The sequence below is a fragment of the Oncorhynchus clarkii genome, unplaced genomic scaffold (assembly GCF_045791955.1).
Source record: "Oncorhynchus clarkii lewisi isolate Uvic-CL-2024 unplaced genomic scaffold, UVic_Ocla_1.0 unplaced_contig_3043_pilon_pilon, whole genome shotgun sequence".
NCBI classification, from domain to species: domain Eukaryota; kingdom Metazoa; phylum Chordata; class Actinopteri; order Salmoniformes; family Salmonidae; genus Oncorhynchus; species Oncorhynchus clarkii.
In genome coordinates this window covers 183,804-200,799 of record NW_027257985.1, presented here as the reverse complement: position 1 = coordinate 200,799, position 16,996 = coordinate 183,804, and the positions used below count along the sequence as shown (strand labels likewise).

Here is a 16,996-nt window from a genome sequence, read left to right as displayed (position 1 = left end):
CTCTCTAGATTCTATACACGGTGTTTCTCTCTAGATTCTATACACAGTGTTTCTCTCTAGATTCTATACACGGTGTTTCTCTCTAGATTCTATACATGGTGTTTCTCTCTAGATTCTATACATGGTGTTTCTCTCTAGATTCTATACATGGTGTTTCTCTCTAGATTCTGTACATGGTGTTTCTCTCTAGATTCTGTACATGGTGTTTCTCTCTAGATTCTGTACATGGTGTTTCTCTCTAGATTCTATACATGGTGTTTCTCTCTAGATTCTATACATGGTGTTTCTCTCTAGATTCTATACATGGTGTTTCTCTCTAGATTCTGTACATGGTGTTTCTCTCTAGATTCTATACATGGTGTTTCTCTCTAGATTCTATACATGGTGTTTCTCTCTAGATTCTATACATGGTGTTTCTCTCTAGATTCTATACATGGTGTTTCTCTCTAGATTCTATACATGGTGTTTCTCTCTAGATTCTATACATGGTGTTTCTCTCTAGATTCTATACACGGTGTTTCTCTCTAGATTCTATACACGGTGTTTCTCTCTAGATTCTATACACGGTGTTTCTCTCTAGATTCTATACATGGTGTTTCTCTCCAGATTCTATACATGGTGTTTCTCTCTAGATTCTATACATGGTGTTTCTCTCTAGATTCTATACATGGTGTTTCTCTCCTCTCTCTAGATTCTATACATGGTGTTTCTCTCCTCTCTCTAGATTCTATACACGGTGTTTCTCTCCAGATTCTATACACAGTGTTTCTCTCTAGATTCTATACACGGTGTTTCTCTCTAGATTCTATACATGGTGTTTCTCTCTAGATTCTATACATGGTGTTTCTCTCTAGATTCTATACATGGTGTTTCTCTCTAGATTCTGTACATGGTGTTTCTCTCTAGATACTGTACATGGTGTTTCTCTCTAGATTCTATACATGGTGTTTCTCTCTAGATTCTATACATGGTGTTTCTCTCTAGATTCTATACATGGTGTTTCTCTGCTCTCTCTAGATTCTATACACGGTGTTTCTCTCTAGATTCTATACACAGTGTTTCTCTCTAGATTCTATACACGGTGTTTCTCTCTAGATTCTATACATGGTGTTTCTCTCTAGATTCTATACATGGTGTTTCTCTCTAGATTCTATACATGGTGTTTCTCTCTAGATTCTGTACATGGTGTTTCTCTCTAGATTCTGTACATGGTGTTTCTCTCTAGATTCTGTACATGGTGTTTCTCTCTAGATTCTATACATGGTGTTTCTCTCTAGATTCTATACATGGTGTTTCTCTCTAGATTCTATACATAGTGTTTCTCTCTAGATTCTGTACATGGTGTTTCTCTCTAGATTCTGTACATGGTGTTTCTCTCTAGATTCTATACATGGTGTTTCTCTCTAGATTCTATACATGGTGTTTCTCTCTAGATTCTATACATGGTGTTTCTCTCTAGATTCTATACATGGTGTTTCTCTCTAGATTCTATACATGGTGTTTCTCTCTAGATTCTATACATGGTGTTTCTCTCTAGATTCTATACATGGTGTTTCTCTCTAGATTCTATACACGGTGTTTCTCTCTAGATTCTATACACGGTGTTTCTCTCTAGATTCTATACACGGTGTTTCTCTCTAGATTCTATACATGGTGTTTCTCTCCAGATTCTATACATGGTGTTTCTCTCTAAATCAAATCAAATCAAATTTTATTTGTCACATACACATGGTTAGCAGATGTTAATGCGAGTGTAGCGAAATGCTTGTGCTTCTAGTTCCGACAATGCAGTAATAACAAGTAATCTAACTAACAATTCCAAAACTACTGTCTTGTACACAGTGTAAGGGGATAAAGAATATGTACATAAGGATATATGAATGAGTGATGGTACAGAGCAGCATAGGCAAGATACAGTAGATGGTATCGGGTACAGTATGTACAAATGAGATGAGTATGTAAACAAAGTGGCATAGTATAGTATAAAGTGGCTAGTGATACATGTATTACATAAGGATACCGTCGATGATATAGAGTACAGTATATACGTATGCGTATGAGATGAATAATGTAGGGTAAGTAACATTTATATAAGGTAGCATTGTTTAAAGTGGCTAGTGATATATTTACATCATTTCCCATCAATTCCCATTATTAAAGTGGCTGGAGTTGAGTCAGTGTCAGTGTGTTGGCAGCAGCCACTCAGTGTTAGTGGTGGCTGTTTAACAGTCTGATGGCCTTGAGATAGAAGCTGTTTTTCAGTCTCTCGGTCCCAGCTTTGATGCACCTGTACTGACCTCGCCTTCTGGATGATAGCGGGGTGAACAGGCAGTGGCTCGGGTGGTTGATGTCCTTGATGATCTTTATGGCCTTCCTGTGACATCGGGTGGTGTAGGTGTCCTGGAGGGCAGGTAGTTTGCCCCCGGTGATGCGTTGTGCAGACCTCACTACCCTCTGGAGAGCCTTACGGTTGAGGGCGGTGCAGTTGCCATACCAGGCGGTGATACAGCCCGCCAGGATGCTCTCGATTGTGCATCTGTAGAAGTTTGTGAGTGCTTTTGGTGACAAGCCGAATTTCTTCAGCCTCCTGAGGTTGAAGAGGCGCTGCTGCGCCTTCTTCACGATGCTGTCTGTGTGAGTGGACCAATTCAGTTTGTCTGTGATGTGTATGCCGAGGAACTTAAAACTTGCTACCCTCTCCACTACTGTTCCATCGATGTGGATAGGGGGGTGTTCCCTCTGCTGTTTCCTGAAGTCCACAATCATCTCCTTAGTTTTGTTGACGTTGAGTGTGAGGTTGTTTTCCTGACACCACACTCCGAGGGCCCTCACCTCCTCCCTGTAGGCCGTCTCATCGTTGTTGGTAATCAAGCCTACCACTGTTGTGTCGTCCGCAAACTTGATGATTGAGTTGGAGGCGTGCGTGGCCACGCAGTCGTGGGTGAACAGGGAGTACAGGAGAGGGCTCAGAACGCAACCTTGTGGGGCCCCAGTGTTGAGGATCAGCGGGGAGGAGATGTTGTTGCCTACCCTCACCACCTGGGGGCGGCTCGTCAGGAAGTCCAGTACCCAGTTGCACAGGGCGGGGTCGAGACCCAGGGTCTCGAGCTTGATGACGAGCTTGGAGGGTACTATGGTGTTGAATGCCGAGCTGTAGTCGATGAACAGCATTCTCACATAGGTATTCCTCTTGTCCAGATGGGTTAGGGCAGTGTGCAGTGTGGTTGAGATTGCATCGTCTGTGGACCTATTTGGGCGGTAAGCAAATTGGAGTGGGTCTAGGGTCTCAGGTAGGGTGGAGGTGATATGGTCCTTGACTAGTCTCTCAAAGCACTTCATGATGACGGATGTGAGTGCTACGGGGCGGTAGTCATTTAGCTCAGTTACCTTAGCTTTCTTGGGAACAGGAACAATGGTGGCCCTCTTGAAGCATGTGGGAACAGCAGACTGGTATAGGGATTGATTGAATATGTCCGTAAACACACCGGCCAGCTGGTCTGCGCATGCTCTGAGGGCGCGTCTGGGGATGCCATCTGGGCCTGCAGCCTTGCGAGGGTTAACACGTTTAAATGTCTTACTCACCTCGGCTGCAGTGAAGGAGAGACCGCATGTTTTCGTTGCAGGCCGTGTCAGTGGCACTGTATTGTCCTCAAAGCGGGCAAAAAAGTTATTTAGTCTGCCTGGGAGCAAGACATCCTGGTCCGTGACTGGGCTGGGTTTCTTCCTGTAGTCCGTGATTGACTGTAGACCCTGCCACATGCCTCTTGTGTCTGAGCCGTTGAATTGAGATTCTACTTTGTCTCTGTACTGGCGCTTAGCTTGTTTGATAGCCTTGCGGAGGGAATAGCTGCACTGTTTGTATTCTAGATTCTATACATGGTGTTTCTCTCTAGATTCTATACATGGTGTTTCTCTCCTCTCTCTAGATTCTATACATGGTGTTTCTCTCCTCTCTCTAGATTCTATACACGGTGTTTCTCTCCAGATTCTATACACGGTGTTTCTCTCTAGATTCTATACACGGTGTTTCTCTCTAGATTCTTTACATGGTGTTTCTCTCTAGATTCTATACATGGTGTTTCTCTCTAGATTCTATACATGGTGTTTCTCTCTAGATTCTATACATGGTGTTTCTCTCTAGATTCTGTACATGGTGTTTCTCTCTAGATTCTGTACATGGTGTTTCTCTCTAGATTCTGTACATGGTGTTTCTCTCTAGATTCTATACATGGTGTTTCTCTCTAGATTCTATACATGGTGTTTCTCTCTAGATTCTATACATGGTGTTTCTCTCTAGATTCTGTACATGGTGTTTCTCTCTAGATTCTATACATGGTGTTTCTCTCTAGATTCTATACATGGTGTTTCTCTCTAGATTCTATACATGGTGTTTCTCTCTAGATTCTATACATGGTGTTTCTCTCTAGATTCTATACATGGTGTTTCTCTCTAGATTCTATACATGGTGTTTCTCTCTAGATTCTATACATGGTGTTTCTCTCTAGATTCTATACATGGTGTTTCTCTCTAGATTCTATACATGGTGTTTCTCTCTAGATTCTATACACGGTGTTTCTCTCTAGATTCTATACACGGTGTTTCTCTCTAGATTCTATACACGGTGTTTCTCTCTAGATTCTATACACGGTGTTTCTCTCTAGATTCTATACATGGTGTTTCTCTCCAGATTCTATACATGGTGTTTCTCTCTAGATTCTATACATGGTGTTTCTCTCTAGATTCTATACATGGTGTTTCTCTCCTCTCTCTAGATTCTATACATGGTGTTTCTCTCCTCTCTCTAGATTCTATACACGGTGTTTCTCTCCAGATTCTATACACAATGTTTCTCTCTAGATTCTATACACGGTGTTTCTCTCTAGATTCTATACATGGTGTTTCTCTCTAGATTCTATACATGGTGTTTCTCTCTAGATTCTATACATGGTGTTTCTCTGCTCTCTCTAGATTCTATACACGGTGTTTCTCTCTAGATTCTATACACAGTGTTTCTCTCTAGATTCTATACACGGTGTTTCTCTCTAGATTCTATACATGGTGTTTCTCTCTAGATTCTATACATGGTGTTTCTCTCTAGATTCTATACATGGTGTTTCTCTCTAGATTCTGTACATGGTGTTTCTCTCTAGATTCTGTACATGGTGTTTCTCTCTAGATTCTGTACATGGTGTTTCTCTCTAGATTCTATACATGGTGTTTCTCTCTAGATTCTATACATGGTGTTTCTCTCTAGATTCTATACATAGTGTTTCTCTCTAGATTCTGTACATAGTGTTTCTCTCTAGATTCTGTACATGGTGTTTCTCTCTAGATTCTGTACATGGTGTTTCTCTCTAGATTCTATACATGGTGTTTCTCTCTAGATTCTATACATGGTGTTTCTCTCTAGATTCTATACATGGTGTTTCTCTCTAGATTCTATACATGGTGTTTCTCTCTAGATTCTATACATGGTGTTTCTCTCTAGATTCTATACATGGTGTTTCTCTCTAGATTCTATACATGGTGTTTCTCTCTAGATTCTATACATGGTGTTTCTCTCTAGATTCTATACATGGTGTTTCTCTCTAGATTCTATACACGGTGTTTCTCTCTAGATTCTATACACGGTGTTTCTCTCTAGATTCTATACACGGTGTTTCTCTCTAGATTCTATACACGGTGTTTCTCTCTAGATTCTATACACGGTGTTTCTCTCTAGATTCTATACATGGTGTTTCTCTCCAGATTCTATACATGGTGTTTCTCTCTAGATTCTATACATGGTGTTTCTCTCCTCTCTCTAGATTCTATACACGGTGTTTCTCTCCTCTCTCTAGATTCTATACACGGTGTTTCTCTCTAGATTCTATACACGGTGTTTCTCTCTAGATTCTTTACATGGTGTTTCTCTCTAGATTCTATACATGGTGTTTCTCTCTAGATTCTATACATGGTGTTTCTCTCTAGATTCTATACACAATGTTTCTCTCTAGATTCTATACATGGTGTTTCTCTCTAGATTCTATACATGGTGTTTCTCTCTAGATTCTATACATGGTGTTTCTCTCTAGATTCTATACACGGTGTTTCTCTCTAGATTCTATACACGGTGTTTCTCTCTAGATTCTATACACGGTGTTTCTCTCTAGATTCTATACATGGTGTTTCTCTCCAGATTCTATACATGGTGTTTCTCTCTAGATTCTATACATGGTGTTTCTCTCTAGATTCTATACATGGTGTTTCTCTCCTCTCTCTAGATTCTATACATGGTGTTTCTCTCCTCTCTCTAGATTCTATACACGGTGTTTCTCTCCAGATTCTATACACAATGTTTCTCTCTAGATTCTATACACGGTGTTTCTCTCTAGATTCTATACATGGTGTTTCTCTCTAGATTCTATACATGGTGTTTCTCTCTAGATTCTATACATGGTGTTTCTCTCTAGATACTGTACATGGTGTTTCTCTCTAGATTCTATACATGGTGTTTCTCTCTAGATTCTATACATGGTGTTTCTCTCTAGATTCTATACATGGTGTTTCTCTGCTCTCTCTAGATTCTATACACGGTGTTTCTCTCTAGATTCTATACACAGTGTTTCTCTCTAGATTCTATACACGGTGTTTCTCTCTAGATTCTATACATGGTGTTTCTCTCTAGATTCTATACATGGTGTTTCTCTCTAGATTCTATACATGGTGTTTCTCTCTAGATTCTGTACATGGTGTTTCTCTCTAGATTCTGTACATGGTGTTTCTCTCTAGATTCTGTACATGGTGTTTCTCTCTAGATTCTATACATGGTGTTTCTCTCTAGATTCTATACATGGTGTTTCTCTCTAGATTCTATACATAGTGTTTCTCTCTAGATTCTGTACATGGTGTTTCTCTCTAGATTCTGTACATGGTGTTTCTCTCTAGATTCTATACATGGTGTTTCTCTCTAGATTCTATACATGGTGTTTCTCTCTAGATTCTATACATGGTGTTTCTCTCTAGATTCTATACATGGTGTTTCTCTCTAGATTCTATACATGGTGTTTCTCTCTAGATTCTATACATGGTGTTTCTCTCTAGATTCTATACATGGTGTTTCTCTCTAGATTCTATACATGGTGTTTCTCGCTAGATTCTATACACGGTGTTTCTCTCTAGATTCTATACACGGTGTTTCTCTCTAGATTCTATACACGGTGTTTCTCTCTAGATTCTATACACGGTGTTTCTCTCTAGATTCTATACATGGTGTTTCTCTCCAGATTCTATACATGGTGTTTCTCTCTAGATTCTATACATGGTGTTTCTCTCCTCTCTCTAGATTCTATACATGGTGTTTCTCTCCTCTCTCTAGATTCTATACACGGTGTTTCTCTCTAGATTCTATACACGGTGTTTCTCTCTAGATTCTATACACGGTGTTTCTCTCTAGATTCTTTACATGGTGTTTCTCTCTAGATTCTATACATGGTGTTTCTCTCTAGATTCTATACATGGTGTTTCTCTCTAGATTCTATACATGGTGTTTCTCTCTAGATTCTATACACGGTGTTTCTCTCTAGATTCTATACATGGTGTTTCTCTCCAGATTCTATACATGGTGTTTCTCTCTAGATTCTATACATGGTGTTTCTCTCTAGATTCTATACATGGTGTTTCTCTCCTCTCTCTAGATTCTATACATGGTGTTTCTCTCCTCTCTCTAGATTCTATACACGGTGTTTCTCTCCAGATTCTATACACGGTGTTTCTCTCTAGATTCTATACACGGTGTTTCTCTCTAGATTCTATACATGGTGTTTCTCTCTAGATTCTATACATGGTGTTTCTCTGCTCTCTCTAGATTCTATACACGGTGTTTCTCTCTAGATTCTATACACAGTGTTTCTCTCTAGATTCTATACACGGTGTTTCTCTCTAGATTCTATACATGGTGTTTCTCTCTAGATTCTATACATGGTGTTTCTCTCTAGATTCTATACATGGTGTTTCTCTCTAGATTCTGTACATGGTGTTTCTCTCTAGATTCTGTACATGGTGTTTCTCTCTAGATTCTGTACATGGTGTTTCTCTCTAGATTCTATACATGGTGTTTCTCTCTAGATTCTATACATGGTGTTTCTCTCTAGATTCTATACATAGTGTTTCTCTCTAGATTCTGTACATGGTGTTTCTCTCTAGATTCTGTACATGGTGTTTCTCTCTAGATTCTATACATGGTGTTTCTCTCTAGATTCTATACATGGTGTTTCTCTCTAGATTCTATACATGGTGTTTCTCTCTAGATTCTATACATGGTGTTTCTCTCTAGATTCTATACATGGTGTTTCTCTCTAGATTCTATACATGGTGTTTCTCTCTAGATTCTATACATGGTGTTTCCCTCTAGATTCTATACATGGTGTTTCTCTCTAGATTCTATACATGGTGTTTCTCTCTAGATTCTATACATGGTGTTTCTCTCTAGATTCTATACACGGTGTTTCTCTCTAGATTCTATACACGGTGTTTCTCTCTAGATTCTATACATGGTGTTTCTCTCCAGATTCTATACATGGTGTTTCTCTCTAGATTCTATACATGGTGTTTCTCTCTAGATTCTATACATGGTGTTTCTCTCCTCTCTCTAGATTCTATACATGGTGTTTCTCTCCTCTCTCTAGATTCTATACACGGTGTTTCTCTCCAGATTCTATACACGGTGTTTCTCTCTAGATTCTATACACGGTGTTTCTCTCTAGATTCTTTACATGGTGTTTCTCTCTAGATTCTATACATGGTGTTTCTCTCTAGATTCTATACATGGTGTTTCTCTCTAGATTCTATACATGGTGTTTCTCTCTAGATTCTGTACATGGTGTTTCTCTCTAGATTCTGTACATGGTGTTTCTCTCTAGATTCTGTACATGGTGTTTCTCTCTAGATTATATACATGGTGTTTCTCTCTAGATTCTATACATGGTGTTTCTCTCTAGATTCTATACATGGTGTTTCTCTCTAGATTCTGTACATGGTGTTTCTCTCTAGATTCTATACATGGTGTTTCTCTCTAGATTCTATACATGGTGTTTCTCTCTAGATTCTATACATGGTGTTTCTCTCTAGATTCTATACATGGTGTTTCTCTCTAGATTCTATACATGGTGTTTCTCTCTAGATTCTATACATGGTGTTTCTCTCTAGATTCTATACATGGTGTTTCTCTCTAGATTCTATACATGGTGTTTCTCTCTAGATTCTATACATGGTGTTTCTCTCTAGATTCTATACACGGTGTTTCTCTCTAGATTCTATACACGGTGTTTCTCTCTAGATTCTATACACGGTGTTTCTCTCTAGATTCTATACATGGTGTTTCTCTCCAGATTCTATACATGGTGTTTCTCTCTAGATTCTATACATGGTGTTTCTCTCTAGATTCTATACATGGTGTTTCTCTCCTCTCTCTAGATTCTATACATGGTGTTTCTCTCCTCTCTCTAGATTCTATACACGGTGTTTCTCTCCAGATTCTATACACAGTGTTTCTCTCTAGATTCTATACACGGTGTTTCTCTCTAGATTCTATACATGGTGTTTCTCTCTAGATTCTATACATGGTGTTTCTCTCTAGATTCTATACATGGTGTTTCTCTCTAGATACTGTACATGGTGTTTCTCTCTAGATTCTATACATGGTGTTTCTCTCTAGATTCTATACATGGTGTTTCTCTCTAGATTCTATACATGGTGTTTCTCTGCTCTCTCTAGATTCTATACACGGTGTTTCTCTCTAGATTCTATACACAGTGTTTCTCTCTAGATTCTATACACGGTGTTTCTCTCTAGATTCTATACATGGTGTTTCTCTCTAGATTCTATACATGGTGTTTCTCTCTAGATTCTATACATGGTGTTTCTCTCTAGATTCTGTACATGGTGTTTCTCTCTAGATTCTGTACATGGTGTTTCTCTCTAGATTCTGTACATGGTGTTTCTCTCTAGATTCTATACATGGTGTTTCTCTCTAGATTCTATACATGGTGTTTCTCTCTAGATTCTATACATGGTGTTTCTCTCTAGATTCTGTACATGGTGTTTCTCTCTAGATTCTGTACATGGTGTTTCTCTCTAGATTCTATACATGGTGTTTCTCTCTAGATTCTATACATGGTGTTTCTCTCTAGATTCTATACATGGTGTTTCTCTCTAGATTCTATACATGGTGTTTCTCTAGATTCTATACATGGTGTTTCTCTCTAGATTCTATACATGGTGTTTCTCTCTAGATTCTATACATGGTGTTTCTCTCTAGATTCTATACATGGTGTTTCTCTCTAGATTCTATACATGGTGTTTCTCTCTAGATTCTATACACGGTGTTTCTCTCTAGATTCTATACACGGTGTTTCTCTCTAGATTCTATACACGGTGTTTCTCTCTAGATTCTATACACGGTGTTTCTCTCTAGATTCTATACACGGTGTTTCTCTCTAGATTCTATACATGGTGTTTCTCTCCAGATTCTATACATGGTGTTTCTCTCTAGATTCTATACATGGTGTTTCTCTCCTCTCTCTAGATTCTATACATGGTGTTTCTCTCCTCTCTCTAGATTCTATACACGGTGTTTCTCTCTAGATTCTATACACGGTGTTTCTCTCTAGATTCTATACACGGTGTTTCTCTCTAGATTCTTTACATGGTGTTTCTCTCTAGATTCTATACATGGTGTTTCTCTCTAGATTCTATACATGGTGTTTCTCTCTAGATTCTATACATGGTGTTTCTCTCTAGATTCTATACACGGTGTTTCTCTCTAGATTCTATACATGGTGTTTCTCTCCAGATTCTATACATGGTGTTTCTCTCTAGATTCTATACATGGTGTTTCTCTCTAGATTCTATACATGGTGTTTCTCTCCTCTCTCTAGATTCTATACATGGTGTTTCTCTCCTCTCTCTAGATTCTATACACGGTGTTTCTCTCCAGATTCTATACACGGTGTTTCTCTCTAGATTCTATACACGGTGTTTCTCTCTAGATTCTATACATGGTGTTTCTCTCTAGATTCTATACATGGTGTTTCTCTCTAGATTCTATACATGGTGTTTCTCTCTAGATTCTATACATGGTGTTTCTCTCTAGATTCTATACATGGTGTTTCTCTCTAGATTCTATACATGGTGTTTCTCTCTAGATTCTATACATGGTGTTTCTCTCTAGATTCTATACATGGTGTTTCTCTCTAGATTCTATACATGGTGTTTCTCTCCTCTCTCTAGATTCTATACATGGTGTTTCTCTCCTCTCTCTAGATTCTATACATGGTGTGTCTCTCTAGATTCTATACACGGTGTGTCTCTCTAGATTCTATACACAGTGTTTCTCTCTAGATTCTATACATGGTGTTTCTCTCTAGATTCTATACATGGTGTTTCTCTCCTCTCTCTAGATTCTATACACGGTGTTTCTCTCTAGATTCTATACACGGTGTTTCTCTCTAGATTCTATACACGGTGTTTCTCTCTAGATTCTATACATGGTGTTTCTCTCTAGATTCTATACATGGTGTTTCTCTCTAGATTCTATACATGGTGTTTCTCTCTAGATTCTATACATGGTGTTTCTCTCCTCTCTCTAGATTCTATACACGGTGTTTCTCTCTAGATTCTATACACGGTGTTTCTCTCTAGATTCTATACACGGTGTTTCTCTCTAGATTCTATACATGGTGTTTCTCTCTAGATTCTTTACATGGTGTTTCTCTCTAGATTCTATACATGGTGTTTCTCTCTAGATTCTATACATGGTGTTTCTCTCCTCTCTCTAGATTCTATACACGGTGTTTCTCTCTAGATTCTATACATGGTGTTTCTCTCTAGATTCTATACATGGTGTTTCTCTCTAGATTCTATACATGGTGTTTCTCTCTAGATTCTATACATGGTGTTTCTCTCTAGATTCTATACACGGTGTTTCTCTCTAGATTCTATACACGGTGTTTCTCTCTAGATTCTATACACGGTGTTTCTCTCTAGATTCTATACACGGTGTTTCTCTCTAGATTCTATACACGGTGTTTCTCTCTAGATTCTATACATGGTGTTTCTCTCCAGATTCTATACATGGTGTTTCTCTCTAGATTCTATACATGGTGTTTCTCTCCTCTCTCTAGATTCTATACATGGTGTTTCTCTCCTCTCTCTAGATTCTATACACGGTGTTTCTCTCTAGATTCTATACACGGTGTTTCTCTCTAGATTCTATACACGGTGTTTCTCTCTAGATTCTTTACATGGTGTTTCTCTCTAGATTCTATACATGGTGTTTCTCTCTAGATTCTATACATGGTGTTTCTCTCTAGATTCTATACATGGTGTTTCTCTCTAGATTCTATACACGGTGTTTCTCTCTAGATTCTATACATGGTGTTTCTCTCCAGATTCTATACATGGTGTTTCTCTCTAGATTCTATACATGGTGTTTCTCTCTAGATTCTATACATGGTGTTTCTCTCCTCTCTCTAGATTCTATACATGGTGTTTCTCTCCTCTCTCTAGATTCTATACACGGTGTTTCTCTCCAGATTCTATACACGGTGTTTCTCTCTAGATTCTATACACGGTGTTTCTCTCTAGATTCTATACATGGTGTTTCTCTCTAGATTCTATACATGGTGTTTCTCTCTAGATTCTATACATGGTGTTTCTCTCTAGATTCTATACATGGTGTTTCTCTCTAGATTCTATACATGGTGTTTCTCTCTAGATTCTATACATGGTGTTTCTCTCTAGATTCTATACATGGTGTTTCTCTCTAGATTCTATACATGGTGTTTCTCTCCTCTCTCTAGATTCTATACATGGTGTTTCTCTCCTCTCTCCAGATTCTATACATGGTGTTTCTCTCTAGATTCTATACATGGTGTTTCTCTCTAGATTCTATACATGGTGTTTCTCTCCTCTCTCTAGATTCTATACATGGTGTTTCTCTCCTCTCTCTAGATTCTATACACGGTGTTTCTCTCCAGATTCTATACACGGTGTTTCTCTCTAGATTCTATACACGGTGTTTCTCTCTAGATTCTATACATGGTGTTTCTCTCTAGATTCTATACATGGTGTTTCTCTCTAGATTCTATACATGGTGTTTCTCTCTAGATTCTATACATGGTGTTTCTCTCTAGATTCTATACATGGTGTTTCTCTCTAGATTCTATACACGGTGTTTCTCTCTAGATTCTATACACGGTGTTTCTCTCTAGATTCTATACACGGTGTTTCTCTCTAGATTCTATACACGGTGTTTCTCTCTAGATTCTATACACGGTGTTTCTCTCTAGATTCTATACATGGTGTTTCTCTCCAGATTCTATACATGGTGTTTCTCTCTAGATTCTATACATGGTGTTTCTCTCCTCTCTCTAGATTCTATACATGGTGTTTCTCTCCTCTCTCTAGATTCTATACACGGTGTTTCTCTCTAGATTCTATACACGGTGTTTCTCTCTAGATTCTATACACGGTGTTTCTCTCTAGATTCTTTACATGGTGTTTCTCTCTAGATTCTATACATGGTGTTTCTCTCTAGATTCTATACATGGTGTTTCTCTCTAGATTCTATACATGGTGTTTCTCTCTAGATTCTATACACGGTGTTTCTCTCTAGATTCTATACATGGTGTTTCTCTCCAGATTCTATACATGGTGTTTCTCTCTAGATTCTATACATGGTGTTTCTCTCTAGATTCTATACATGGTGTTTCTCTCCTCTCTCTAGATTCTATACATGGTGTTTCTCTCCTCTCTCTAGATTCTATACACGGTGTTTCTCTCCAGATTCTATACACGGTGTTTCTCTCTAGATTCTATACACGGTGTTTCTCTCTAGATTCTATACATGGTGTTTCTCTCTAGATTCTATACATGGTGTTTCTCTCTAGATTCTATACATGGTGTTTCTCTCTAGATTCTATACATGGTGTTTCTCTCTAGATTCTATACATGGTGTTTCTCTCTAGATTCTATACATGGTGTTTCTCTCTAGATTCTATACATGGTGTTTCTCTCTAGATTCTATACATGGTGTTTCTCTCCTCTCTCTAGATTCTATACATGGTGTTTCTCTCCTCTCTCTAGATTCTATACATGGTGTGTCTCTCTAGATTCTATACACGGTGTGTCTCTCTAGATTCTATACACAGTGTTTCTCTCTAGATTCTATACATGGTGTTTCTCTCTAGATTCTATACATGGTGTTTCTCTCCTCTCTCTAGATTCTATACACGGTGTTTCTCTCTAGATTCTATACACGGTGTTTCTCTCTAGATTCTATACACGGTGTTTCTCTCTAGATTCTATACATGGTGTTTCTCTCTAGATTCTATACATGGTGTTTCTCTCTAGATTCTATACATGGTGTTTCTCTCTAGATTCTATACATGGTGTTTCTCTCCTCTCTCTAGATTCTATACACGGTGTTTCTCTCTAGATTCTATACACGGTGTTTCTCTCTAGATTCTATACACGGTGTTTCTCTCTAGATTCTATACATGGTGTTTCTCTCTAGATTCTATACATGGTGTTTCTCTCTAGATTCTATACATGGTGTTTCTCTCTAGATTCTATACATGGTGTTTCTCTCCTCTCTCTAGATTCTATACACGGTGTTTCTCTCTAGATTCTATACATGGTGTTTCTCTCTAGATTCTATACATGGTGTTTCTCTCTAGATTCTATACATGGTGTTTCTCTCTAGATTCTATACATGGTGTTTCTCTCTAGATTCTATACACGGTGTTTCTCTCTAGATTCTATACACGGTGTTTCTCTCTAGATTCTATACACGGTGTTTCTCTCTAGATTCTATACACGGTGTTTCTCTCTAGATTCTATACACGGTGTTTCTCTCTAGATTCTATACATGGTGTTTCTCTCCAGATTCTATACATGGTGTTTCTCTCTAGATTCTATACATGGTGTTTCTCTCCTCTCTCTAGATTCTATACATGGTGTTTCTCTCCTCTCTCTAGATTCTATACACGGTGTTTCTCTCTAGATTCTATACACGGTGTTTCTCTCTAGATTCTATACACGGTGTTTCTCTCTAGATTCTTTACATGGTGTTTCTCTCTAGATTCTATACATGGTGTTTCTCTCTAGATTCTATACATGGTGTTTCTCTCTAGATTCTATACATGGTGTTTCTCTCTAGATTCTATACACGGTGTTTCTCTCTAGATTCTATACATGGTGTTTCTCTCCAGATTCTATACATGGTGTTTCTCTCTAGATTCTATACATGGTGTTTCTCTCTAGATTCTATACATGGTGTTTCTCTCCTCTCTCTAGATTCTATACACGGTGTTTCTCTCCAGATTCTATACACGGTGTTTCTCTCTAGATTCTATACACGGTGTTTCTCTCTAGATTCTATACATGGTGTTTCTCTCTAGATTCTATACATGGTGTTTCTCTCTAGATTCTATACATGGTGTTTCTCTCTAGATTCTATACATGGTGTTTCTCTCTAGATTCTATACATGGTGTTTCTCTCTAGATTCTATACATGGTGTTTCTCTCTAGATTCTATACATGGTGTTTCTCTCTAGATTCTATACATGGTGTTTCTCTCCTCTCTCTAGATTCTATACATGGTGTTTCTCTCCTCTCTCTAGATTCTATACATGGTGTGTCTCTCTAGATTCTATACACGGTGTGTCTCTCTAGATTCTATACACAGTGTTTCTCTCTAGATTCTATACATGGTGTTTCTCTCTAGATTCTATACATGGTGTTTCTCTCCTCTCTCTAGATTCTATACACGGTGTTTCTCTCTAGATTCTATACACGGTGTTTCTCTCTAGATTCTATACACGGTGTTTCTCTCTAGATTCTATACACGGTGTTTCTCTCTAGATTCTATACATGGTGTTTCTCTCTAGATTCTATACATGGTGTTTCTCTCTAGATTCTATACATGGTGTTTCTCTCCTCTCTCTAGATTCTATACACGGTGTTTCTCTCTAGATTCTATACACGTTGTTTCTCTCTAGATTCTATACATGGTGTATGTGTTAGGTCTTATGGTGTGTTGTCCCATATTATAAGTGAACCACTTAATAGAATGTTTGACCTTTTGTTTTAATCTTAACATATGTTTCTCTCCCCCGCTTTCTCTCCCCCGCTTTCTCTCCCCCGCTTTCTCTCCCTCGCTTTCTCTCCCTCGCTTTCTCTCCCCTGCTTTCTTGCTTGCTCTCTCCCCCCCTGCCCCTCTCTCCTTCGTTTGCTCTCCCCCCTGCCCCTCTCCCCCCTGCCCCTCTCTCCTTCGTTTGCTCTCTCCCCTGCCCCTCTCCCCCCTGTCCCTCTCTCCTTCGTTTGCTCTCCCCTGCCCCTCTCCTTCGTTTGCTCTCCCCTTCTCCCCCCTGCCCCCCTCTCTCCTTCGTTTGCTCTCTCTCCCCCCCCCCCCTGCCCCTCTCCCCTCCTCCTCGTTTGCTCTCTCTCCCCCCTGCCCCTCTCTCCTTCGTTTGCTCTCACCCCCCTGCCCCGCTCTCCCCCTGCCCCCCTCTCCTTCGTTTGCTCTCTCTCCCCCCTCCCCGTGCCCCCCTCTCCTTCGTTTGCTCCCCCTCCCTCTCTCCCCCTGCCACTCTCCCCCTCCCCCACTCTCCCCTCTCCCACTCTCCCCCTCCCCCACTCTCCCCTCTCCCACTAGATCCCATTAAGACCGCCCAGGGCTCCCTGTCCCTGAAGGCTTACAGGTTAACACCCAAACTGATGGAGATCTGCAAGGAGAAGGACTTCTCAGCCGAGGGGTGAGACAGACACACACACACACACACACACACACACACACACACACACACACACACACACCAACCCCACACACACACCACACACACACACACACACCACACACACACACACACACACCAACCCCACACACACACCACACACACACACACACACCACACACACACACACACACCAACCCCACACACACACCACACACACA

General features: G+C 39.5%; 1 protein-coding gene across 1 annotated transcript in view; it reads left to right on the top strand.

The window, feature by feature from the left end:
- The window catches only part of LOC139394400 (eukaryotic translation initiation factor 3 subunit H-like), a 92,280-nt gene that overhangs the window by 49,215 nt on the left and 26,069 nt on the right, over positions 1-16,996 (top strand). The window contains exon 3 of the mRNA XM_071142456.1: positions 16,697-16,796. Coding sequence (XP_070998557.1) covers positions 16,697-16,796 — 100 coding nt within the window. The remainder of the gene's footprint in view (positions 1-16,696; positions 16,797-16,996) is intronic.